Source organism: Petromyzon marinus, chromosome 44 (assembly GCF_048934315.1).
Source record: "Petromyzon marinus isolate PM22_M1 ecotype Great Lakes invasive population chromosome 44, UKy_Petmar_22M1.pri1.0, whole genome shotgun sequence".
NCBI classification, from domain to species: Eukaryota; Metazoa; Chordata; class Hyperoartia; order Petromyzontiformes; family Petromyzontidae; genus Petromyzon; species Petromyzon marinus.
Genome location: NC_133710.1, coordinates 5,348,157 through 5,374,785, shown reverse-complemented (window position 1 = coordinate 5,374,785; position 26,629 = coordinate 5,348,157). Strand labels below are relative to the sequence as shown.

At 51.9% G+C, this 26,629-nt stretch overlaps 1 protein-coding gene across 1 annotated transcript; it reads left to right on the top strand.

Annotated features, from left to right (window-relative positions):
* Positions 1 to 9,869: 9,869 nt before the first annotated feature.
* LOC103091779 (uncharacterized) lies at positions 9,870 to 19,701 on the top strand. The gene has a single exon (XM_076073963.1). It carries the CDS (start codon positions 12,276 to 12,278, stop codon positions 14,154 to 14,156), a length of 1,881 nt encoding a protein of 626 aa, XP_075930078.1. The 5' UTR covers positions 9,870 to 12,275; the 3' UTR covers positions 14,157 to 19,701.
* Positions 19,702 to 26,629: the final 6,928 nt, after the last annotated feature.

Here is a 26,629-nt window from a genome sequence, read left to right as displayed (position 1 = left end):
GATGGTGATGATGACGGTGATGATGATGGTGGTGATGATGATGATGACGGTGATGATGATGATGGTGATGATGATGGTGATGATGATGGTGGTGGCGGTGCTGGTGGTGATGGAAACCACAGCCATCGAATCCTATGAAGACGACAGACAAAGATCCCCCGTGTAGCCTACGTAGACTGTTGGGGCAAGTGCTGTTAACAAGCACCTGCTAAATGCACAACGCCACGCCCGACCGCCTTTGTCTCCCCAGTGGCGATATTTTACACCACAGCAGGTACTCATTTGAGGCTGAGTCGACCTAGGGGAGACCCAGAACCGGTTCCGATAATCATCACTGATTTTGGCCGTGAGCGGGAATCGAACTGGGGTCGCCAGGTTCGTAGCGAAACGCGCTAACCGCTACACTTACACAGACACACACACGTGTCCCCGCCTCTACCCCCTACACACACACACGTGTCACCGCCTCTACCCCCTACACACACACACGTATCCCGCCTCTACCCCTACACACATACACGTGTCCCACCTCTACCCCCTACACACACACACTCACGTACACACACACACTTACACACACTTACACACTCACTTACACACACTCACTCACACTCACGTACACACACTCACTTACACACACACTCACACACACACTTACACTCACGTACACACACTCACACACACTCACTTACACACACTCACGTACACACACACACTTACACACACGCACTTACACACACACACACTTACACACACACACTCACTTACACACACTCACGTACACACACACACACGCACTTACACACACACACATACTTACACACACACTTACACACACTCACTTACACTCCCACACACTCACTTACACACACTCACTTACACACACTCACATACTCACACACACTTACACACTCACTTACACACACTCACACACACTCACACACACTCACTTACACACACTCACTTACACACACTCACTTACACACACTCACTTACACTCACACACACTCACTTACACACACTCACACACACACACTCACACACACACTCACACACACATACTCACACACACTCACTTACACACACTCACACACAATCACACACACTCACTTACACACACTCACACACACTCACACACACTCACACACACATTTACATTCACACACACACTTACACACGCACTTTCACACACACACACTTACACACACTTACACACACTTACACACACACACTTACACAAAGTCACACAGTCACACACACTCACTTACACACTAAACAAAAATCCCCCATATAGCCTTAACAGACTGTAGGGGCAAGTGCTGTTAGCGAGCACCTATGAAGGCTGGAACGGTACACGAGGGGGTGGGTGGCCAGCACCACGCCCGACCGCCTTTGTCTCCCTAGTGGCAATGTTTATACACCGCACTAGGTACTCATTTGAGGCTGAGTCGACCTAGGGGAGGCCCGGGACCGGTTCAGATAATCGTCACTGGTGTTGGCCGTGAGCGGGAATCGAACCCGGGTGGCCAGGTTCATAGCGCAGTGCGATAACCGCTACGCTGCGCTATGAATAAACCCGTCTCACTGTGACTCACCCGTTTCAACTTCTTCTGTGGAGCAATCACTGCAGTTGCTACACGGCAACTCTCCAACTCTCTCACTGTGTGACTCTCTCACTGTGTGACTCACTGTGTGACTCTCTCACTGTGTGACTCTCTCACTTTGTGACTCTCTCGCTGTGTGACTCTCTCACTGTGTGACTCACAGTGTGACTCTCTCACTGTGTGACTCTCTCACTGTGTGACTCTCTCACTGTGTGACTCTCTCACTGTGTGACTCTCTCACTGTGTGACTCTCTCACTGTGTGACTCACTGTGTGACTCTCTCACTGTGTGACTCTCTCACTGTGTGACTCTCTCACTGTGTGACTCTCTCACTGTGTGACTCTCTCACTGTGTGACTCTCTCACTGTGTGACTCACTGTGTGACTCTCTCACTGTGTGACTCACTGTGTGACTCTCTCACTGTGTGACTCTCTCACTGTGTGACTCTCTCACTGTGTGGCTCTCTCACGGTGTGACTCTCTCACTGTGTGACACTCTCACTGTGTGACTCTCTCACTGTGTAACTATCTCACTGTGTGACTCTCTCACGGTGTGACTCACTGTGTGACTCTCTCACTGTGTGACTCTCTCACTGTGTGACTCTCTCACTGTGTGACTCTCTCACGGTGTGACTCTCTCACTGTGTGACTCTCTCACTGTGTGACTCTCTCAGTGACTCTCTCACGGTGTGAATCTCTCACTGTGTGACTCTCTCACGGTGTGACTCTCTCGCTGTGTGACTCTCTCACTGTGTGACTCTCACGGTGTGACTCTCTCACTGTGTGACTCTCTCATTGTGTGACTCTCTCACTGTGTGACTCTCTCACTGTGTGACTCACTGTGTGACTCTCTCACTCTGTGACGCTCTCACTGTGTGACTCTCTCACTGTGTGACTCTCTCACGGTGTGACTCTCTCACGGTGTGACTCTCTCACTATGTGACTCTCTCACGGTGTGACTCACTGTGTGACTCTCTCAGTGACTATCTCACTGTGTGACTCTCTCACTGTGTGACTCACTGTGTGACTCTCACGGTGTGACTCACTGTGTGACTCTCTCACTGTGTGACTCTCTCACTGTGTGACTCTCTCACTGTGTGGCTCTCTCACGGTGTGACTCTCTCACTGTGTGACTCTCTCACTGTGTGACTCTCTCACTGTGTAACTATCTCACTGTGTGACTCTCTCACGGTGTGACTCACTGTGTGACTCTCTCACTGTGTGACTCTCTCACTGTGTGACTCTCTCACTGTGTGACTCTCTCACGGTGTGACTCTCTCACTGTATGACTCTCTCACTGTGTGACTCTCTCACTGTGTGACTCTCTCAGTGACTCTCTCACGGTGTGAATCTCTCACTGTGTGACTCTCACGGTGTGACTCTCTCGCTGTGTGACTCTCTCACTGTGTGACTCTCACGGTGTGACTCACTGTGTGACTCTCTCACTGTGTGACTCTCTCATTGTGTGACTCTCTCACTGTGTGACTCTCTCACTGTGTGATTCTCTCACTGCTGTGTGACTCTCTCACGCTGTGACCCTCTCACTGTGTGACTCTGTCACTGTGTGACTCTCTCACTGTGTGACTCACTGTGTGACTCTCTCACTGTGTGACTATCTCACTGTGTGACTCTCTCACTGTGTGACTCTCTCACTGTGTGACTCACTGTGTGACTCTCTCACTGTGTGACTCACTGTGTGACTCTCTCACTGTGTGACTCTCTCACTGTGTGACTCTCTCACTGTGTGACTCTCTCACTGTGTGGCTCTCTCACGGTGTGACTCTCTCACTGTGTGACACTCTCACTGTGTGACTCTCTCACTGTGTAACTATCTCACTGTGTGACTCTCTCACGGTGTGACTCACTGTGTGACTCTCTCACTGTGTGACTCTCTCACTGTGTGACTCTCTCACTGTGTGACTCTCTCACGGTGTGACTCTCTCACTGTGTGACTCTCTCACTGTGTGACTCTCTCAGTGACTCTCTCACGGTGTGAATCTCTCACTGTGTGACTCTCTCACGGTGTGACTCTCTCGCTGTGTGACTCTCTCACTGTGTGACTCTCACGGTGTGACTCTCTCACTGTGTGACTCTCTCATTGTGTGACTCTCTCACTGTGTGACTCTCTCACTGTGTGACTCACTGTGTGACTCTCTCACTCTGTGACGCTCTCACTGTGTGACTCTCTCACTGTGTGACTCTCTCACGGTGTGACTCTCTCACGGTGTGACTCTCTCACTATGTGACTCTCTCACGGTGTGACTCACTGTGTGACTCTCTCAGTGACTATCTCACTGTGTGACTCTCTCACTGTGTGACTCACTGTGTGACTCTCACGGTGTGACTCACTGTGTGACTCTCTCACTGTGTGACTCTCTCACTGTGTGACTCTCTCACTGTGTGGCTCTCTCACGGTGTGACTCTCTCACTGTGTGACTCTCTCACTGTGTGACTCTCTCACTGTGTAACTATCTCACTGTGTGACTCTCTCACGGTGTGACTCACTGTGTGACTCTCTCACTGTGTGACTCTCTCACTGTGTGACTCTCTCACTGTGTGACTCTCTCACGGTGTGACTCTCTCACTGTATGACTCTCTCACTGTGTGACTCTCTCACTGTGTGACTCTCTCAGTGACTCTCTCACGGTGTGAATCTCTCACTGTGTGACTCTCACGGTGTGACTCTCTCGCTGTGTGACTCTCTCACTGTGTGACTCTCACGGTGTGACTCACTGTGTGACTCTCTCACTGTGTGACTCTCTCATTGTGTGACTCTCTCACTGTGTGACTCTCTCACTGTGTGATTCTCTCACTGCTGTGTGACTCTCTCACGCTGTGACCCTCTCACTGTGTGACTCTGTCACTGTGTGACTCTCTCACTGTGTGACTCACTGTGTGACTCTCTCACTGTGTGACTCTCTCACTGTGTGACTCTCTCACTGTGTGACTTTCTCACTGTGTGACTCACTGTGTGACTCTCTCACTGTGTGACTCTCTCACTGTGTGACTCCCTCACGGTGTGACTCACTGTGTGACTCTCTCACTGTGTGACTCACGGTGTGACTCTCTCACTGTGTGACTCTCTGACGGTGTGACTCTCTCGCTGTGTGACTCTCTCACAGTGTGACTCACTGTGTGACTCTCTCACTGTGTGACTCTCTCACTGTGTGACTCACTGTGTGACTCTCTCACTGTGTGACCCTCTCACTGTGTGACTCTCTCACGGTGTGACTCTCTCACGGTGTGACTCACTGTGTGACTCTCTCACTGTGTGACTCTCTCATTGTGTGACTCTCTCACGGTGTGATTCTCTCACGGTGTGACTCTCTCACTGTGTGACTCTCTCACGGTGTGACTCACTGTGTGACTCTCTCACGGTGTGACTCTCTCACTGTGTGACTCTCTCACGGTGTGACTCTCTCACGGTGTGACTCTCTCACTGTGTGACTCTCTCACTCTGTGACTCTCTCACGGTGTGACTCTCTCACTGTGTGACTCTCTCACGGTGTGACTCTCTCACGGTGTGACTCTCTCATGGTGTGACTCTCTCACTGTGTGACTCTCTCACTGTGTGACTCTCTTACTGTGTGACTCTCTCACGGTGTGACTCAGTGTGACTCTCTCACGGTGTGACTCACTGTGTGACTCTCTCACTGTGTGACTCTCTCACTGTGTGACTCTCTCACTGTGTGACTCTCTCACTGTGTGCCTCTCTCACTGTGTGACCCTCTCACTGTGTGACTCTCTCACCGTGTGACTCTCTCACTGAGCTCTCCGAATAGGCCGCACTCTCCCTGTCTCTCTCCCTCTCTCGACTCTCTCAGTAATGTCACTGATGTTGTCCTTCCCGATCCTCCCACTGCGCTCACAAGTCACTGCAGCTGCAGAGATGGGTAGCTGATGGGGGTGATGGTGGAGGTGGTGATGGTGTTGATGATGGTGAAGGTGATGGTGTTGATGATGGAGAAGGTGATGGTGGTGGTGTAGGTGGTGATGGTGTTGATGATGGTGAAGCTGATGGTGGTGGAGGTGGTGATGGTGTTGATGATGGTGAAGGTGGTGGTGGTGGTGTTGATGGTGGTGAAGGTGATGGTGGTGGTGGTGGAGGTGGTGATGGTGTTGATGATGGTGGAGGTGGTGATGGTGGTGTTGGAGGTGGTGATGGTGTTGATGATGGTGAAGGTGATGGTGGTGATGGTGTTGATGATGGTGATGGTGGTGATGGTGGTGATGATGGTGAAGGTGATGATGGTGGTGTAGGTGGTGATGGTGTTCATGATGGTGGTGGAGGTGGTGATGGTGTTGATGATGGTGAAGGTGATGATGGTGGTGTAGGTGGTGATGGTGTTGATGATGGTGGTGGAGGTGGTAATGGTGTTGATGATGGTGAAGGTGGTGGTGTAGGTGGTCATGGTGTAGCTGATGGTGGTCATGTTGCAGTTGTTGGTGTAGGCGGTGGTGATGGTGGTGATGGTGTAGGCGATGGTGGTGGTAGTATTGATGGTGTAGCTGAAGGTGATAGCGGTGTAGGTGGTGATGATGGTATTGCTACGATGGGAGTGGTGATGATTGGGTTGGTGATGATGTTGATGCTCTTGATGATGGGGGCAGTGATGATGGTGATGGTATTGATGATGCCATTGATGGTAGTGATGGTGGATAACATAAAGGGTCATTCCCATTGTGGAGGTGAGATTGTGGATGACGTGGAAAGTGTGTGCCTGTCTGTTTCTCCGTGTCTGTGTCTCTGTGTCTCTGTGTCTGTCTGTGTCTCTGTGTATGTCTCTGTGTATGTCTTTGTGTCTCTGTGTCTCTGTGTCTATCTCTGTGTCTTTGTGTCTGTCTCTGTGTATGTCTCTGTGTATGCGTCTCTGTGTCTGTCTCTGTGTCTCTGCGTATGTTTCTGTGTATGTCTCTGTGTATGTGTCTCTGTGTCTGTGTCTCTATGTATGTTTCTGTGTATGTCTCTGTGTCTGTGTCTCTGTGTCTGTCGCTGGGTCTCTGTGTCTTTGTGTCTCTGTGTCTGTCTCTGTGTCCCTGTGTATGTCTCTTTGTCTGTGTCTCTGTGTGTGTCTCTGTGTATGTCTCTGTGTCTGTCTCTGTGTCTCTATGTATGTCTCTGTGTCTCTGTGTCGGTCTCTGTGTCTTTGTGTATGTCTCTGTGTATGTCTCTGTATCTCTGTGTATGTCTCTGTGTATGTCTCTGTGTCTCTGTGTATGTCTCTGTGTATGTCTCTGTGTCTCTGTGTATGTCTATGTGTATGTCTCTGTGTCTCTGTGTATGTCTCTGTGTATGTCTCTGTGTCTCTGTGTATGTCTCTGTATCTCTGTGTATGTCTCTGTGTATGTCTCTGTGTGTGTCTCTGTGTATGTCTCTGTGTATGTGTCTCTGTGTCTCTGTGTACGTCTCTGTATCTCTGTGTATGTCTCTGTGTACGTCTCTGTGTCTCTGTGTGTGTCTCTGTGTCTCTGTGTATGTCTCTGTGTATGTCTCTGTGTATGTGTCTCTGTGTCTCTGTGTACGTCTCTGTGTATGTCTCTGTGTATGTCTAAGTGTACGTCTCTGTGTCTCTGTGTGTGTCTCTGTGTATGTCTATGTGTCTCTGTGTGTGTCTCTGTGTATGTCTATGTGTCTCTGTGTGTGCCTCTGTGTCTCTGTGTATGTCTCTGTGTCTCTGTGTCTCTGTGTATGTCTCTGTGTCTCTGAGTATGTCTCTGTGTATGTCTCTGTGTTTCTGTGCATGTGTCTCTGTGTCTCTGTGTACGTCTCTGTATGTCTCTGTGTACGTCTCTGTGTCTCTGTGTGTGTCTCTGTGTATGTCTATGTGTCTCTGTGTGTGTCTCTGTGTATGTCTATGTGTCTCTGTGTATGTCTCTGTGTCTCTGTGTATGTCTCTGTGTCTCTGTGTATGTCTCTGTGTATATCTCTGTGTTTCTGTGTATGTCTCTGTGTATGTCTCTCTGTATGTCTCTGTGTCTCTGTGTATGTCTATGTGTATGTCTCTGTGTCTCTGTGTATGTCTCTGTGTATGTCTCTGTGTATGTCTCTGTGTCTGTCTCTGGGTATGTCTCTGTGTCTCTGTGTATGTGTCTGTGTCTCTGTGTCTGTCTCTGTGTATGTCTCTGTGTATGTCTCTGTGTCTGTCTCTGTGTCTCTGTGTACGTCTCTGTGTATGTCTCTGTGTATGCCTCTGTGTACGTCTCTGTGTCTCTGTGTGTGTCTCTGTGTATGTCTATGTGTCTCTGTGTGTGTCTCTGTGTATGTCTATGTGTCTCTGTGTGTGTCTCTGTGTCTCGGTGTATGTCTCTGTGTCTCTGTGTATGTCTCTGTGTATCTCTCTGTGTTTCTGTGTATGTCTCTGTGTATGTCTCTGTGTCTCTGTGTATGTCTCTGTGTCTCTGTGTATGTCTCTGTGTCTCTGTGTATGTCTCTGTGTATGTCTCTGTGTATGTCTCTGTGTATCTGTGTCTCTGTGTATGTGTCTGTGTATGTCTCTGTGTATAACTCTGTCTCTCTGTATGTCTCTGTGTCTCTGTGTATGTCTCTGTGTCTCTGTGTATGTCTCTGTGTCTCTGTGTATGTCTCTGTGTCTCTGTGTATGTGTCTGTGTCTCTGTGTATGTCTGTGTGTGTGTCTCTGTGTATGTCTCTGTGTGTGTCTCTGTGTATGTCTCTGTGTCTTTCTGTATGTCTCTGTGTCTCTGTGTATGTCTCTGTGTCTCTGTGTATGTCTCTGTGTCTCTGTGTATGTCTCTGTGTATGTCTCTGTGTCTCTGTGTATGTCTCTGTGTCTCCGCATTTGTTAATCTGCGTTTGTCCGCGTGTTTGCCTGCTCGTGTCTCTTTGCGCGTGTCCCTGCGTGTCTCTGTATGTCTTTGTGCGTGTGTGTGTATGTGTGTGTGGCTGTGTGCATAAGTGTCCGTGTGTGTGTCTAAGTGTCTGTGTGCGTGTGCGTAAGTGTCTGTGTGCGTAATTGTCTGTGTGTGTGTCTAAGTCTCTGTGTGTCTAAGTGTCTGTGTGTCCACGTGTCCGTGTGTCTGTCTGTCTCCCTTCCCGAGGAATTCTGCCCCGTGACCTCCTGCCAGCGGGCGTTCGACACTCCACGTGGCCTCAATGTGCACATGGCCTGGCACAAGCGTCGTGGTGGCGTCACCGCCACTTAGTGGCGAATGGCGGTTGTTGTTGTTGTTGTGTGTGTATGTGTCCGTGTGTCTACGTGCAGCTGTATGTCTATGTGTGCCTGTATCTATCGCATGTATCTATCTCTGCACGCACGCGTCAATATGTATCCCTCTAAATGTATCTACAGCATCTGTGTTTGTGCCGTGTGTCTGTGTGCACCCGTGCCTGTCTGTATGTATCATCTCTGTACGTATCTGTGTCCACCCGTGCCTGTCTGTATGTATCATCTCTGTACGTATCTGCGTGTGCCCGTGCCTGTCTGTATGTATCAACCCTGTATGTATCTGTGTCCACCCGTGCCTGTCTGTATGTATCAACCCTGTACGTAGCTGTGTGCATCCGTCCCTGTCTGTATGTATCACCCCTGTACGTATCTGTGTGTGCCAGTGCCTGTCTGTATGTATCATCTCTGTATGTATCTGTGTGCACCCGTGCCTGTCTCTATGTATCATCTCTGTACGTAGCTGTGTGCATCCGTCCCTGTCTGTATGTATCACCCCTGTACGTATCTGTGTGTGCCCGTGCCTGTCTGTATGTATCAACCCTGTATGTATATGTGTGCACCCATGCCTGTTTGTATGTATCAACCCTGTACGTAGCTGTGTCCACTCGTGCCTGTCTGTATGTATCATCGCTGTATGTATCTGTGTGCGCCCGTGCCTGCCTGTATGTATCACCCCTGTACGTAGCTGTGTCCACTCGTGCCTGTCTGTATGTATCATCTCTGTATGTATCTGTGTGCGCCCGTGCCTGTCTGTATGTATCATCTCTGTACGTATCTGTGTCCACCCGTGCCTGTCTGTATCATCTCTGTACGTATCTGTGTGCACCCGTGCCTGCCTGTATGTATCACCCCTGTACGTAGCTGTGTCCACTCGTGCCTGTCTGTATGTATCATCTCTGTATGTATCTGTGTGCACCCGTGCCTGTCTGTATGTATCACCCCTGCACGTATCTGTGTCCACCCGTGCCTGTCTGTATCATCTCTGTATGTATCTGTGTCCGCCCGTGCCTGTCTGTATCATCTCTGTATGTATCTGTGTCCGCCCGTGCCTGTCTGTATGTATCATCTCTGTATGTATCTCGGTGTGTGTGTGAGCGCGCGGTGTGTGACCGTCTCGCGATCAGCAGGAGGTCTGATTATATATGTACCGCGACGCGTCACATCTAATCACCGCCTCCTACTCCTCCTCCTCCACCACCACCACCTCCCTCCTCCCTCCCCTCCTCCTGCACTCCTTCGACGGCCGTGACTGGCAGCCCTCAGTCCTATAAAACCAGCGCGCCTCGGAGCGGCCCCATTCATTCATCAGAGACGCGGCGGTCACACGCGCACGACGGACGGAGAGCGGGGGAGGGGGGAATTCCTCGGGAAGGGAGCCAGACAGACACACGGACACGTGGACACACAGACACTTTGACACACAGAGACTTAGACACACACACACAGACACTTAGACACACACAGACACTTAGACACACACACGGATACTTACGCACACGCACACAGACACTTACGCAAACACACACAGACACGCACACACACACACAGACCTAGACGCACACACAGCAACTTAGACACACACACAGACACTTAGACACACACACACGGACACTTACGCACACGCACAGACTTAGACACACACACAGACTTAGACACACAGACATAAACACACACACACACATACACTTAGACACACACACACAGACACTTAGATACACAGACATACTTAGACACACATCGACAAACTGGTGAGAGCGAGCACGTTGCTCACGCTGTGTCTCTCTGCGTCCGCTTCCTATGTACAAGTTTGTAGCAGCGAGGCGGCGTTTGTTTACGTGTTTGTAGCTACAGTTGCAGGCAAGGTGCGATCTTACCCGGCTGTCGAACACAATAAGTGCTCGCGAACGGAACTGTGCAGCCACGGTTGTTGTTGTTGTTGTTGTTCTTGCTGCTGTTGTTGTTGGTAGGACCGGATGGATGAGTGAGCGTGCCTTGTTCTGTGCGAGGGCACAGCGATGAGACGGAGTTACGTGCGCGTGGCATTCGCTGTGCGGTGCTAAGCGGCGCTCACACACAGACACACGCGCACAGACACACACACAGACACACGCTCACACACACGCACAGACACACGCACAGACACACACACAGACACAAAGACACACGCTCACACACACAGACACACGCACAGACACACACACAGACACAAAGACACACGCTCACACACACAGACACACGCACAGACACACAGACACACGCTCACACACACAGACACACGCACAGACACACGCACAGACACAGACACACACACAGACACACGCACAGGCAGACGCGCTATAAATAGCCCAGGGGTCGGCAGTAGTTGTATTTAATTAATTAATACACGGTGCGTGAGTGTGTGCGTGCGCGAGTGTGTGTGTGCGTGTGTGAGTGTGTGTGTGTTTGAGTGTGTTTGTGTTTGAGTGTGTGTGTTTGAGTGTGTTTGAGTGTGTGCGTGTTTGAGTGTGTGTGTTTGAGTGTGTGTGTGCGTGTGTGAGTGTGTGTGTTTGAGTGTGTGTGTGTTTGAGTGTGTGTGCGTGTGTGAGTGTGTGTGTTTGAGTGTGTGTTTGAGTGTGTGTTTGAGTGTGCGTGCGTGGGTGTGTGCGCGCCCCAACAGTCTGTGAATGCGATAAGGGTGGCGATCGTGTTCGTATCTCGCGAACAGCACTTTGGAGCAACAGTCGGTCAATGGCTGTAGTAAGTGGCGTGTCTGTGTATCTGTGCGCGTCTCTGTGTGTGTGTGTGCTGTCCGTGGCTCTGCGTGTCAGCGTGTGCGTTAGTAATAGGTGCTGGCTGTCTTCTATGCGGCAGGCCAGTGTTGTCTTAGTGTCTGTGTGCGTGTCTTAGTGTCTGTGTGCGTGTCTTAGTGTCTGTGTGCGTGTCTTAGTGTCTGTGTGCGTGTCTTAGTGTCTGTGTGCGTGTCTTAGTGTCTGTGTGCGTGTCTTAGTGTCTGTGTGCGTGTCTTAGTGTCTGTGTGCGTGTCGTAGTGTCTGCGTGCGTGTCGTAGTGTCTGTGTGCGTGTCTTAGTGTCTGTGTGCGTGTCTTAGTGTCTGTGTGCGTGTCGTTGTGTATTTGCGCGTGACCGCGCGTGTCTCTCCGCGCGTGTCTCTGTACAGCTGTCTGTCCGTACAGCTGTCTGTCCGTGCATCTCCCTGTCCGTACAGCTGTCTGTCCGTACAGTTGTCTGTCCGTGCGGCTGTCTGTCCGTGCGGCTGTCTGTCCGTGCGGCTGTCTGTCCGTACATCCGCGAGTGTTGCTGTTCTGCGCGCGCGTGCGTGCGTTTGTGCGCGCGCGCGCCCTTCGTGTGCGCGCGCCTCCAAATGAATTCAACATAAAACCTACAACGCAACAACAACAGCAGCAGCACCACCACCAACACCGCCAAATAAACAAAAACCGTCACTCGCGACTGACGCGTACCAGAGGGGGACGATAGAACCGTCCACCATGACCCCGCTCTCCGGGTCCGGGACTCCAACCCAGAGCCAGGAGCTGACCACCGCCTACGCCCTGCACCTCTCGCCCGAAGAGATCGTCATCGATGTGGTCGGTGACAGCGACGACGCTCGTGGGATTGACGACGATGATGATGATGGCGGTGGTGGCGATGATGATGATGATGAAGACGGTGGCGGTGGTGGTTGCGGTAGTGGCGGTGGTCTTGTGGACCGCACTCATCGCGACAACAACAACAACCACCACCATCCCCTCGTCGTCGTCAAAACCTCGGGTGGCGCCCAGCAGATGTCTCGTGCGACAGACCACCACCACCAGCACCACCAGCACCAGCACCACCACCACCGCCACCACCATCACCACCAACACGGAGACTCGGACCAAAAGCCGGACCTGGATGTCAACCGTGACGGGTGTAACTCAGCTGGCCGCGGGGACGACGACGTCGATGCACCCACCGACAGCGACCCACCGCAGAGCGCTGGCCACGCGAGTAGCGGCGGTGGTGGTGGTAGCGGTGGTGGTGGCGGTGGTGGTGGTAGCGGTGGCGGTGGTGGCGGCGGTGGCTCGACGGGCGGCAAGAGCAGCGCCCTGGTCAAGCCTCCCTACTCGTACATCGCCCTCATCACCATGGCCATCCTGCAGAGCCCACAGAAGCGACTCACGCTGAGCGGCATCTGCGACTTCATCAGCGCCCGCTTCCCCTACTACCGCGAGAAGTTCCCCGCGTGGCAGAACTCGATCCGCCACAATCTCTCGCTCAACGACTGCTTCGTGAAGATCCCGCGCGAGCCGGGCAACCCTGGCAAGGGCAACTACTGGACTCTCGACCCTGCCTCCGAGGACATGTTCGACAACGGCTCGTTCCTCCGCCGTCGCAAGCGATTCAAGAGGCCCATGACCGCCGACCAGCACGCCGCCGCCGCCGCCGCCGCCTTCATGATGCACGGGTTGACCCCCTACGGCGTCTCGACGTCCTACTGCGTGCGCTCGGCGGGCTACGGCTTCCCCGCGCACGGATACGCGTTGCACTCCGCGGCCGCCGCTCTGCAGCATCACCATCAGCAGCAGCAGCAGCAGCTGGTGCATCATCATCATCATCAGCAGCAGCAGCATCAGCAGCATCAGCAGCAGCAGCATCATCATCAGCAGCAGTATCCGTACGTGCCTCCGTGTCTGACGCCGGTGCTGCCTCACGGTGTACCGCTGCTGTCATCGATGCATGAACATTTGCAGGGAACGGCGAGAAAGGTGTTCGGCGCTGGGATCGTTCAGATGCACGCGGCCGTGAACGCGCAGTCTTCCCTGCCGCTGGCGCAGCAGCATCATCATCAGCAGCAGCAGCAGCATCAGCAGCATCATCAGCATCAGCAGCAGCAGCCATCCACGCCACCTCCATCACCGAAGTACGTTTTGTGTAAAGCGGTGGACAAAGACACCGCCGCTTCCAACAACATTATCACCGCCACAACCAACACTAACACCACCACCAACAACAACAACATCATCTCCACCACCACCACCACCACGACACCGCCAGGATCGACCACCACGAACCGCAACCCCTTCAGCATCGAGAGCATCATCGGCATCGCTGCGGAGAAAGGAGACGCAGCCGGCAAGACGAGCGGACACGGGGCACTCCTGGGGGCCTGCGGCGGCGTAGGAGGCATCGGGGGTCCCGGGGCCACGTTCCTTCCTCACGGGGGGGCCTCTTTCCGCGGGGCCCCCTCGCTGCCCATGGGCGCGAGGCCTGGACCTGGCTTCTCGTTCACGCGTGCGGGGTTCGGCCTCTCCCCGACGCTCCACGTGCTCTCGGCGCCCTTCGTGCAGAGCGCCACGCACCCGGTCTCGAAGTGGCTCTCCCCGTGACTGCACCTCACCTCCTCCCCCCCCGCCACCACCACCACCACTACCACCACCACTACCACCACTACTACCACTACTACCACCACCACTACCACCACTACTACCACCATCACTACCACCACTACCACCATCACTACCACCACTACCACCACCACCACTACCACCATCACTACCACCACTACCACCATCACTACCACCATCACTACCACCACTACCACCACCACTACCACTACTTCCACCACCACCACTACCACCATCACTACCACTACCACCACCACTACCACCATCACAACCACCACTACCACCATCACTACCACCACTACCACCACCACCACTACCACCACTGGCCTCCCACTCCGTGACTCTCTACTCCCTGCGAGGCTCTCCGCGAATCGCAGCCGAGTCGCTTGCGTGACTCCGAAATGGATGTCCTCCGTGACTCTCTCAACCCAAGAGGTCTTTGTGTGACTCTCAACCCAAGGGGGTCTCTGCGTGACTCTCAAGGGGTCTCTGCGTGACTCTCAAGGGGGTCTCTGTGTGACTCTCAACCCAAGGGGGCCTCTGTGTGACTCTCAACCCAAGAGGTCTTGTGTGTCTCTCAAGGGGGTCTCTGTGTGACTCTCAAGGGGGTCTCTGCGTGACTCTCAACCCAAGGGGGTCTCTGCGTGACTCTCAAGGGGGTCTCTGTGTGACTCTCAAGGGGGTCTCTGTGTGACTCTCAAGGGGGTCTCTGCGTGACTCTCAACCCAAGGGGGTCTCTGTGTGACTCTCAAGGGGGTCTCTGCGTGACTCTCAAGGGGTCTCTGTGTGACTCTCAAGGGGGTCTCTGCGTGACTCTCAACCCAAGGGGGTCTCTGTATGACTCTCAAGGGGGTCTCTGCGTGACTCTCAAGGGGGTCTCTGTGTGACTCTCAACCCAAGGGGGTCTCTGCGTGACTCTCAAGGGGTCTCTCTGTGACTCTCAACCCAAGGGGGTCTCTGTGTGACTCTCAACCCAAGGGGGTCTCTGCGTGACTCTCAACCCAAGGGGGTCTCTGTGTGACTCTCAACCCAAGGGGGTCTCTGCGTGACTCTCTCCGCGCGTGTGTCCTCACGACAGCCCTCCCTTCGCGTCTCTCTGCGACTCTCTCCGTGACTCCACGTCTCCTCGTCTCTCTGCGACTCTCTCCGTGACCACACACACACTCTCTCTCGCTCCTCGACAATCACCGACACTCTCAGTCGATCTCCGCGACTCCCAGTGTCTCTCCGTCACTCCGTGGCTCCTCGTGACAATCCCTGCGTCTCCCCAGCGAAGCTCCGTGTCTCTCTCCCTCTGCGTGACTCCTCTGTCTCTCCGTGAGTCTCGCCGGCTTTGTCTCTCGTGCTATGGAACAAGAGAGACGTCTTCACAGCCCAGAGTTCGTCTCGTCTTCATCCTCTGAAGGTGATTTTCCCTTCCCACGTGTTCACTCCCCCCCCCCCCTCCACGGACTCGCCACACGCACGCACGCACACACACGCGCAGTGCTTAATTTCAGCCGGAGCTGCCCGGGACTGAATTCCGGAAGAAAAAAAACATTGTATTTGAGATAAATATACACACACACACGCGCACATACGTACGACCGATGTGTCATAAGCGTGCGCGTGTCCACCGCCGGCTTAGGTTTATCATGATGATTATTTTGTTGATGTTGTTGTAAATTAAATTATTTATATCGTTTCCGAACCGCTCGGTTCGACTGCGTTAGGGTTTCCGGCACGCGAACGGCAGCCCCGTCGGCCGTAAGCAAAGACAGAGAGAGAGAGAAGGGGGGGGGGCAGGAGGATTCACGGGATGGGGGAGTGAGCCGGGCGCGGGGTCATTTGCCGGCTGGAATTAAGCCAAAGCGCACGCGTGCTGTGAGTTGTACACAAGTGTGTCGGTGTGTGTGTGTGTGTGCTTCGAGTGTACATAGTGTACGTATTGGACAATCCACTTGACTGTGTAGTTTGCTGTATGCACGTTGTGTCCTCACGATCCGCCAATCGCCTCCCTGCGTTTACATTATCGCCTCCGTTACACGCTGAACTTACCCGATGATTGCTAAACACGTTCCACGCGACGTCAAAGAGAGCGCCGATTCCACTTGCGTGTACGTGTGTCTGTGTGTGCGGGTGTGTGTGTTCGTGTGTCTGCGTGTGTATGTGTGTACGGGTGCGTGTGTGTGTTCGTGTGTGTGTACGCGTGTCTGTGTACGTGTGTCTTTGTGTTCGTGTGTCTGTGTGTATGTATGTGTGTCTGTGTGTGTACGTGTGTATGTCTTTATACACAGGGGAGCGGTAGTGTAGTGCTTAGCACGCTGCGCTACAAACCCGGCGACCCGAGATCGATTCCCCGCTCACGGTCAACACCAGTAGTGACGATTATCTGAACCGGTCCTAGACCTCCCACTAGATCGACTCAGCCTCAAATGAGTACCTGGTGCGGTGTGTCAACATCGCCACTGGGGAGACAAAAGTGGTCGGGCGTGGTGCTGGCCACCCACCCCCTCGTGTGCCATTTCGGCTTTCATAGGTGCTCGCTAAGAGCACTTGCCCCAACAGTCTGTTGAGGTTATACGGGTGATCTTCGTCTGTTGTGTGCGTGTTCCGCGTGATTCTGTGTCTGTGTGCTATGAAGAAGGCCCATTTCCCGGAACGTCGCCCGTTAAGGCCACGCACAGTGGCGTTGACGAATGTGTTCATTCCGCGCTCTTCGCTTCACCTGGGAACGCGTTTAGCAATCATCAGGCTCGTCGAGCGTGTAACCACTCAGCTTGTTTCGTTACACAACGACGAGAATCATCAGTCTCGTTGTGTAAAAAAATATTTTACAGCGTAAAGTTGATGAGCAGTCACCACGTCTCCTTTTACATATCCGTCTATCGTCATCATAAAAATATAAAAGTAAAAATTTTATACGCATCACATCGGTTACGTGGGCCCTCTGTGAGCGCTTAATGTCAGCAGCATTGGTTCAGTCCAAGCAAAACTCTTGGTCGGTTTTGACAGTCGGTGTCTCATCAGCAGGGTTGGGCTGTTGAACCCGCTGGACGTCACGGGCAGCAAGGATCCCCTCTTGAAAGATGTGTGTCCTAGCATTTGATCCAGGCAAAGATGATGGGACAGCGAACGCAATTCTGCTGAACCGATGCTGCTAGCAGAAGTCAGTGCGTCTGATGGGATGTGTAAAACCATTTGCCTTCTACGATGTGAAGGTAACAAATATGGCAAGGAAACGTTGTGTGCTTTTGTATTTTTTTGCTCATTATATTTAAGCGGGTGGTGTGTGGCGAGAGGGGGTGGCGGAGGACTGAAAAACGTGGATTGGATCACTGTGGTAGGTCGCAAGGAATGGAGTTTTAGACATTACCGAGCCAGTATTGGAAATTCCACGTTTCCGTGAACGGGGGATCGTAGACGACACTCGTGTGTATGTACAAAGCCACGCACACACACGTGTGTGCCGATGAGCACGTGTGTGCAGTTGTTGTATGTACGGGATAGACACGCGTGGCTGTTGTTGCTGTTGATGGTTTTATCCCAAAAAAAAAATCGAAATAGACCCACGAACCGAATTTTTAAAAACTTCGATCAAACGATAGGTTTTCAAGCGTACCCCCCCCCCACTGCCCCCCTTTGTCAATGCACCATCGGTTTAAATTTGTTGTCCATACTTCACCGCGATTTGTCGGCGCGAGTCTGCGATGTCTCCGCAGACGAGTCGCTGCTTGACAGAGCTCATCAAATTGTCTCTCTGCCAACATCTCTGTCGAGATCATTATCATCAGCATCATCATCGTCGATATTTTATACGTGGCGGTGGCGGTGGTGGCGGTGGTGGTGGTGGGTGGGGGAGGGCAGCGGAATCTGGATCCGAGTAAGTCATCGATGATTCCTCCATGCCTTCCTCTTTGCCCACAATGTCCAGGGTGGTGAAGTATGGTCAAGCAACAACAACAACAACACACGCGCATGACCGCCGACACGCCTTAGGGAGGACTTCATCCAGCAGTGGATAGGCAAAGCAAGCGGGTACAGCTGTTTTTTTCTAAAACATATATATTATTTGATTTTGTGCTACCGTTCGGATTATAAGGCGCACCTCCATCCTCGTCTATTGTATCGTGGTGCGTCTTATAATGAGGTAGCTGAAAGCGTTGCTGTGGCGTTTGCGGTTAGCGCTACGCCACGCTCCGACCCCGGTGAGCCGGGTTCGATTCCCGCTCGCGGCCACCAACAACACCAGGTGACGATTAACTGAACCGGTCCCGGGCCTCCCCTAGGTCGACTCAGCCTCGAACGAGTAACCCGCTGCGCGCGGTGCAGTAAGGTGAACATCGCCCCACTCGGGAGGCGAAGGCGGCCGGGCGTGATGCTGGCCTACCCACTGACGCTCCCCTCGTGTGTGTCGTGCTCGCTAACAGCACTTGCCCCAACAGTCTGTCACAGGCTACACGCACGCGGGCGGGGGTGGTGGAATTCTTGATCGTCTGTGCGTGAGACCAGAGCAGCTGCGCAAAAAAAACCGCTCACTGATTAATAGCGCGGGCGCAAACCAAACTCTCGCGTGAATTTTGCAAGGATTACTTTCCTACTTTCGCGCGCGTCTTATAATCAGGACATTTCGGGGGGTAAATTATACGAATTGCATTTGTGGCGGAGAGAGAGAGGTGGGGGGGACAAACACAATGCGTCTCTCCGAGCGGTGTTAGTTGAAGTTGTCACTGGTACAGGGACAATATAACACGCACAGAGGGTAGCGTCACTTTGCATTTGGACCACATAATTATTTGATACATATATGTGTAGGGTATATACCAAATTAAATACATAATTGCTTTTAATATAAAAAAAAACAACACGTGGATTTTAACTCGAACGAGGTCGATCATTTGAATCACTTGGGAAAAATTAAGAATTACCCACGATCCATCATAGAGGTTGTTGGGTTAGAAGCTCGCGTGAATATTAATGTGTCGTTGAACACCGCCACCACCCGACACGGCCAATCGGTAAGGTTTGTCACGTGAGCAGAACACGCCAAATTCGTTACTGCTAACGGCACACCGGTGTGTTGGAGCGTAAAACCCACTCCGACACTGACAATCGGAGTTCGACGTTTCGCCCGTAATTACAACTGGCCTCATCAGGTGACGGGCCAGGTTTAATATCGATCGCGAAAGCCTACGCGCCAAATTGAATGACCCACAATGTATGTTTTATATCTGTGTGTGTGTGTATATATATGACTCGCTGCTGTGATTCATAACCTTGCCTGTATATTTTGTTGTATATAAATGCACGCGTGCGAGCGTGGGTGCGCACACTTCACACTGCACGTTCCGAGCTATGGACGCGGGGGGATGGTTCGTGACGTGGTGTTAGCTCGTGGTCGGATATCTGGGCAACCACCGCAACGTACAAATTGTATGAAAATAAATGAGATTGTAAATTACTTCTGCGCGTCGCTTGTCGCTCTACAACAAATGGTTCCTACGTCTTAAGGCAAAAATAAAACACAGATTATATGAGGACGTTTTAACGGCGTTCATCGTTGTGTTTTCTTATATTCTCACCGTGGCACGCTGTGCTTCAAACGCGCTTCGACAACGTGCGAACGTTGTGCATGAACACAGCGAGCGTGTGTGTGCGTGTGTACGTGTGTGCGCGTGCTCGCTAACAGCACTTGCCCCAACAGTCTGTTAAGGCTACACGGGGGATCTTTGTCTTTGTGTGAGTGTGTGTGGTGGGGTGGGGAGCGGTAGCGCTGCGCTGCGCTACGAACCCGGCGACCCGAGTTCGATTCCCGCTCACGGCCAACACCGGTGACGACTATCTGAACCGGTCCCGTGCCTCCCTTAGGTCGACTCAGCCTCAAACGAGTACCTGGTGCGATGCATAAAACATCGCCAATGGGGGAGACAAAGGCGGCCGGGCGTGGTGCTTGCCACCCACCCCCTCGTGTGCCGTGCCGGCCTTCATAGGTGCTGCTCGCTAACAACGCTTGCCCCAACAGTCCGTTAAGGCTATACGGGAGATCTTTGTCTTTATAGTTGCGTGCACGTGCGGGGAGCGGTAGCGTAGTGGCCACCGCGCTGCGTATTTCCCGCTCAGGGCCTCCATCAGTGGCGATTGTCTGAACCGATCCCGTGCCGTCCCCTAGGTCGACTCAGCCTTAAATTATTTCCCGTTGTGCGAGTGTGTAAATGTGTAGAGAGACAAAGGCGGCCGAGCGTGGCTGCTGACCCACACTCTCACCGTGCCGGCCTTCATAGGTAGTCGCTAACAGCACTTGCCCCCAAAAGTCAGTGCAGGCTACACGGGGTATCTTTGTGTGTGCGTGTGTGTGGGGAGCGGTGGTGTAGCGGTTAGCGCGCTGCGCTATGAACCCGGCGACACGGGTTCGATTCCCGCTCACGGCCAACACCCAGGTCCCGGGCCTCCCCTAGGTCAACTCAGCCTCAAACGAGTGCCTGGTACGGTGTGTAGTAAACATTGCCACTGGGGGAGACAAAGGCGGTCGGGCGTGGTGCTGGCCACCCACCCCCTCGTGTGCCGTTCCGGCCTTCATAGGTGCTCGCTAACAGCACTTGCCCCTACAATCTGTTAAGGCTATACGGGGGATCTTTGTCTTTGTAGAATCAATACGATGTTGACCGTCTTCCAACATCTCAATTGTTTCATATCGTAAAGACAATTGAGTAATAAATGCCGGTTGACGGTTCGGCATTAAGACGGATAATGTAGTATTATTATCATGAACAACGATTGCAATGTCTATATATAGTGTTTTTGTAATACTATATATAGTATTTTTGTAATACTATATATAGTAATCTAGATATTATTCGTTTCCATTCATGGCTGTTTAACAAACAAAAAATGTCACGTTCATTTTAAATCAGTCGGTCATTAAGTTTGAAGGTCATTAATCTCAGGGATACATTAATATCGCCGGAGCAGCCTGAGGTGAACGCGCTAGCAGCACTTGCCCCGACAGTCCGTGGAGGCTACACGGGGCATCTTTGTCTCTGTGCACCCGTATCTCACCGTTGCGTGAGTATATGTGTGCATATTAGTATATATGTGAATCTACACGTATGTGTATGTATGTCTCATCATATGCATGAGTGTACATGTATGCATTATGTCTGTATGTATTTGTCTGTATGTGTGGTCAACCGAGGTGTGTGTCTGTACATTTCTGTAAGTCGTAACTCCCTGTGCGTGAGTATATATGTCTATCTATATATGTCTATCTATATATGTCTGTATATATGGCTGTATGTATTTACAGTATGCGTCAGAATGTATCCCCCTGTGCGTGAGTGGATGTCTGTGTATATGTTGTGTAGCGGTTAGCGCTACGCTGCGCTACGAACCCGGCTACCCGAGTTCGATTCCCGCTCACGGCCAACACCGGTGACAATTATCTGGACCGGTCCTGGGCCTCCCCTAGGTCGACTCAGCCTCAAATGAGTACCTGCTGCGGCTGTGTAAACATCGCCACTGGGGAGACAAAGGCGTCCGGGCGTGGTTTATGGCCACCCACCCCCTCGTGTGCCGTGCCGACCTTCATAGGTACTGCTCGCTGACGGCACTTGCCCCAACAGTCTGTTAAGGCTACACGGGGGATCTTTGTCTTTGTAGGTGGTTATTTGTGCTGGAAACCATAGGGGACATGGTTGGCTATTTACCGGCTTCATCGTCACACTCCCACGGGAGGCGAATTACTCGGTTCACTGATGTGGAGCTGCCGGGTTGTGTGGATATGGGCAGCACCGCCAGTGACGATTGTCTGAGCACGGTCTATGGGCCTCCCTTAGGTCGACTCAGCCTCAAATTTATATCCGGTGCGTCGTGTAAACGTCACCACTCGAGAGACAGAGGCGGTCCGGCGTGGTGCTGGCCACCCACCCTCTCGTGTGCCGTGCCGGCCTTCATAGGTGCTGCTCGCTAACAGCACTTGCCCCCAACAGTCTGTTGAGGCTACACGGGGGGTGTCTTTGTCTTTGTGGAACTCCTCTGAGTGTGGCACCAAATGTTCACACCACGCGTTGGTCAATAACACCGCGGCCTTAAAACAAAACACAGAGTGTCAAATCGGCGACGTTTCGGGCAATGGCCCTTCTTCACAGCACACATAGACGCCCACAAACCTGCGCGCTGTGATTCTTTGGGTACCTAAATTCATGCGATCGTTGAGCTCTCTCTAGAACATCAGTCGCTCACAATTAATTACACGTACAATTATATGTACATCTCTCTCTCTGTGGATACATATATATGGAGCTCGAATTACGTTATTCATGATGATCGTATACTGTGCTTTGTCGTAAACAATCGTGGTGGCTAGGCAGATTAATCTCAAAGGTACGGATAACGGCTGCGATTTTAAATGGCATTGAATCGTATTCAATGCGTGCCAATCATCATCATCATCCTTGCGGGGGTCGATACAATTTGTACAACTTTATGGTGAAGTCAACAGCGGTTGTCCTGTGAATATACTTGAACCTCGTCCATAGGAACGTGGAATTTCCACCGCTGGCTATAAAACAGAGATGAGACCCAATGCCCTAATTGTCCATTGGTTGACTTGAACTTGTGTGCGCGCGACCACGTGAGGCTATCCTCCTTCATCATCCAGCAGTGGATCGATCGTGGTTGATGACGGCGAGGATATGATGATGATGATGGATGATACATGTAGGCCAATGTACACATCGCCATCATCATCGTCAGCAGCAGCCATGATCAATCCACTGCTGAACGACAGCCACCACTCCCACCCCTCTCATCCGCCCCAGCCGCCGCCACATCGCGCGATGCAACGACGAACAAAAGAAGACAAAGATCCCCCGTGTAGCCTTGACAGACTGTTAGGGCAAGTGCGCCGTGAGCAAGCACCCAGGCAACATGCATTGCCACTGGCGATCCGTCCGATTCAAGCGCTCGATCCGTCTCCCCGACGGCGGTAACGGGGCTGCCGCTCCGTTAATCGTCACGACCATCGACCATCATCCATTACCACCATCATCATCACCACCACCATCACCACCATCATCACCATCATCAACCCCACCACCATCATCATCACCATCATCATCACCACCATCATCATCACCACCACCATCATCACCACCACCATCATCACCACCACCATCACCACCATCATCACCATCATCATCATCACCACCATCATCATCACCACCACCATCATCACCATCATCAACCCCACCACCATCATCATCACCATCATCACCACCATCACCACCACCACCACCATCATCAACCCCACCACCACCATCACCATCATCAACCCCACCACCATCATCCACCATCATCATCATCATCACCATCATCATCAACCCCACCACCACCATCATCATCATCACCACCATCATCATCATCACCACCACCACCATCATCATAATCATCACCATCATCAACCCCACCACCACCATCATCACCACCATCATCATCATCACCACCACCACCACCATCATCATCATCACCACCACCACCATCATCATCACCACCACCATCATCACCACCATCACCACCACCATCATCATGATCCCCACCACCACCATCATCATCACCACCATCATCATCACCACCCCCACCACCACCATCATCATAATCACCACCACCATCATCGTCACCACCACCACCACCACCATCATCACCACCACCATCATCATCATCATCACCACCATCATCATCATCATCACCACCACCATCATCACCATCATCATCACCACCACCACCATCATCATCACAAAAAAAGACAACGACAAAGATCCCCCGTATAGCCTTAGCAGACTGTTGGGGCAAGTGCTGTTAGCGAGCAGCACCTATGAAGGTCGGCACGGCACACGAGGGGGTGGGTGACCAGCACCACGCCCGGCCGCCTTTGTCTCCCTAGTGGCGATGTTTACACACCGCACCGGGTACTCATTTCAGGCTGAGTCAACCTAGGTGAGACCCAGGACCGGTTCAGATGATCGTCACTGGGCGTTGGCCGTGAGCGGGAATCGAACCCGCGTCGCCGAGTTTCGCAGTGTAGCGGCGTGCGCTAACCCCCTTCACAGGTGCAGTTCGCTAACAGCACTTGCCCCAACAGTCTGTTACAGGCTATACGGGGGGTCTTTGTCTTTGTTGTATTATTTATCGTTGTAACGTTCTGTCCCGACTGAATACCCGTCGAAACAAGAGCTTCATAGCTCATCGGATTTCTTCCTCGAGGATACAACAAAGATGCCGATGATTAGTATTTATTAATTTAAATATAAAACGGGGGGGATGGGGGGGGGGCGCGCAGTTACCGACGAATGTCATTGTCGGAAAGATTTGTTCTCGATATAATATTATAATAATTATAATTAATTAATGTGAGTATCGAGGAGGGAGGGTAGGGAGGATGTCACTCCGAGTCGAAGGGTTCACACCCCACCCCCCCCCCCCATTGTTCATTGTGTCGATGGAATCCACCGACACAATTGCACAATTGAGAGCGAGGCGAATTTACTGCCGTCACGAGGTCGCTGTGCGTGTTTGGGGGGGGGGAGAACCAAGCCCCCCGCGGCGTGTTGGAGCGCGCATTGCGCGAGTGTTAGAACACACAATTCTGGGCGAGGTGTTAGTACGGACATCGGCTTGGTACTACTCCTGCCGCTAACAAATAGCGGATCGGGTCCGCAGTCAAAAACTGAAAAAGGTTTTTTTTAATATTTTGTTCAGTTTGGGGGTGGTTTTATTTCTTAATTTATAAACTCCCCCGATCCAGGCGCTGCGATTGGCTGAGGCCACGCGGCTGACCGATTACCCTCAAGCGCTGTGCTCGTGACGGGAATTGGCAGGGTCGTGTTTGGCCGTGTCGGGGGTGGTGGCGGGTTTCACGACACGACGTGTTTATATTTACGCGATCTAACTACCCCCCCCCCCAAAAAAAAAACCCTCTACTAAAGATAGATAATGTTGGTCGCGAAAATCCTAGCTACTGCGACTACTACCACCACGTGTTAAACATTCCTAGCTACTACGACTACTACCACCACGTGTTAAACAGTCCTAGCTACTACGACTACTACCACCACGTGTTAAACAGTCCTAGCTACTACGACTACTACCACCACGTGTTAAACAGACCTAGCTACTACGACTACTACCACCACGTGTTAAACAGTCCTAGCTACTGCGACTACTACCACCACGTGTTAAACAGTCCTAGCTACTACCACCACGTGTTAAACAGTCCTAGCTACTGCGACTACTACCACCACGTGTTAAACAGTCCTAGCTACTACGACTACTACCACCACGTGTTAAACAGTCCTAGCTACTGCGACTACTACCACCACGTGTTAAACAGTCCTAGCTACTACGACTACTACCACCACGTGTTAAACAGTCCTAGCTACTACGACTACTACCACCACGTGTTAAACAGTCCTAGCTACTGCGACTACTACCACCACGTGTTAAACAGTCCTAGCTACTACGACTACTACCACCACGTGTTAAACAGACCTAGCTACTACGACTACTACCACCACGTGTTAAACAGTCCTAGCTACTACGTCTACTATCACCACGTGTTAAACAGTCCTAGCTACTACGTCTACTATCACCACGTGTTAAACAGTCCTAGCTACTACGACTACTACCACTACGTGCTAAACAGTCCTAGCTACTACGACCACCACGTGTTAAACAGTCCTAGCTACTGCGACTACTACCACCACGTGTTAAACAGACCTAGCTACTACGACTACTACCACCACGTGTTAAACAGTCCAAGCTACTACGACTACTACCACCACGTGTTAAACAGACCTAGCTACTACGACTACTACCACCACGTGTTAAACAGACCTAGCTACTACGACTATTACCACCACGTGTTAAACAGACCTAGCTACTACGACTACTACCACCACGTGTTAAACAGTCCTAGCTACTACGACTACTACCACCACGTGTTAAACAGACCTAGCTACTACGACTACTACCACCACGTGTTAAACAGACCTAGCTACTACGACTACTACCACCACGTGTTAAACATTCCTAGCTACTGCGACTACTACCACCACGTATTAAACAGACCTAGCTACTACGACTACTACCGCCACGTGTTAAACAGTCCTAGCTACTACGACTACTACCACCACGTGTTAAACAGTCCTAGCTACTACGACTACTACCACCACGTGTTAAACAGACCTAGCTACTACGACTACTACCGCCACGTGTTAAACAGACCTAGCTACTGCGACTACTACCACCACGTGTTAAACAGTCCTAGCTACTACGACTACTACCACCACGTGTTAAACAGACCTAGCTACTACGACTACTACCGCCACGTGTTAAACAGACCAGCGGTTCTTGGTGTTTCCTGCAGCCTGCATCTCCTTCGCTTCTCGGGAAGGGCGTCTCGCACCCACACGAATGAAGGAATC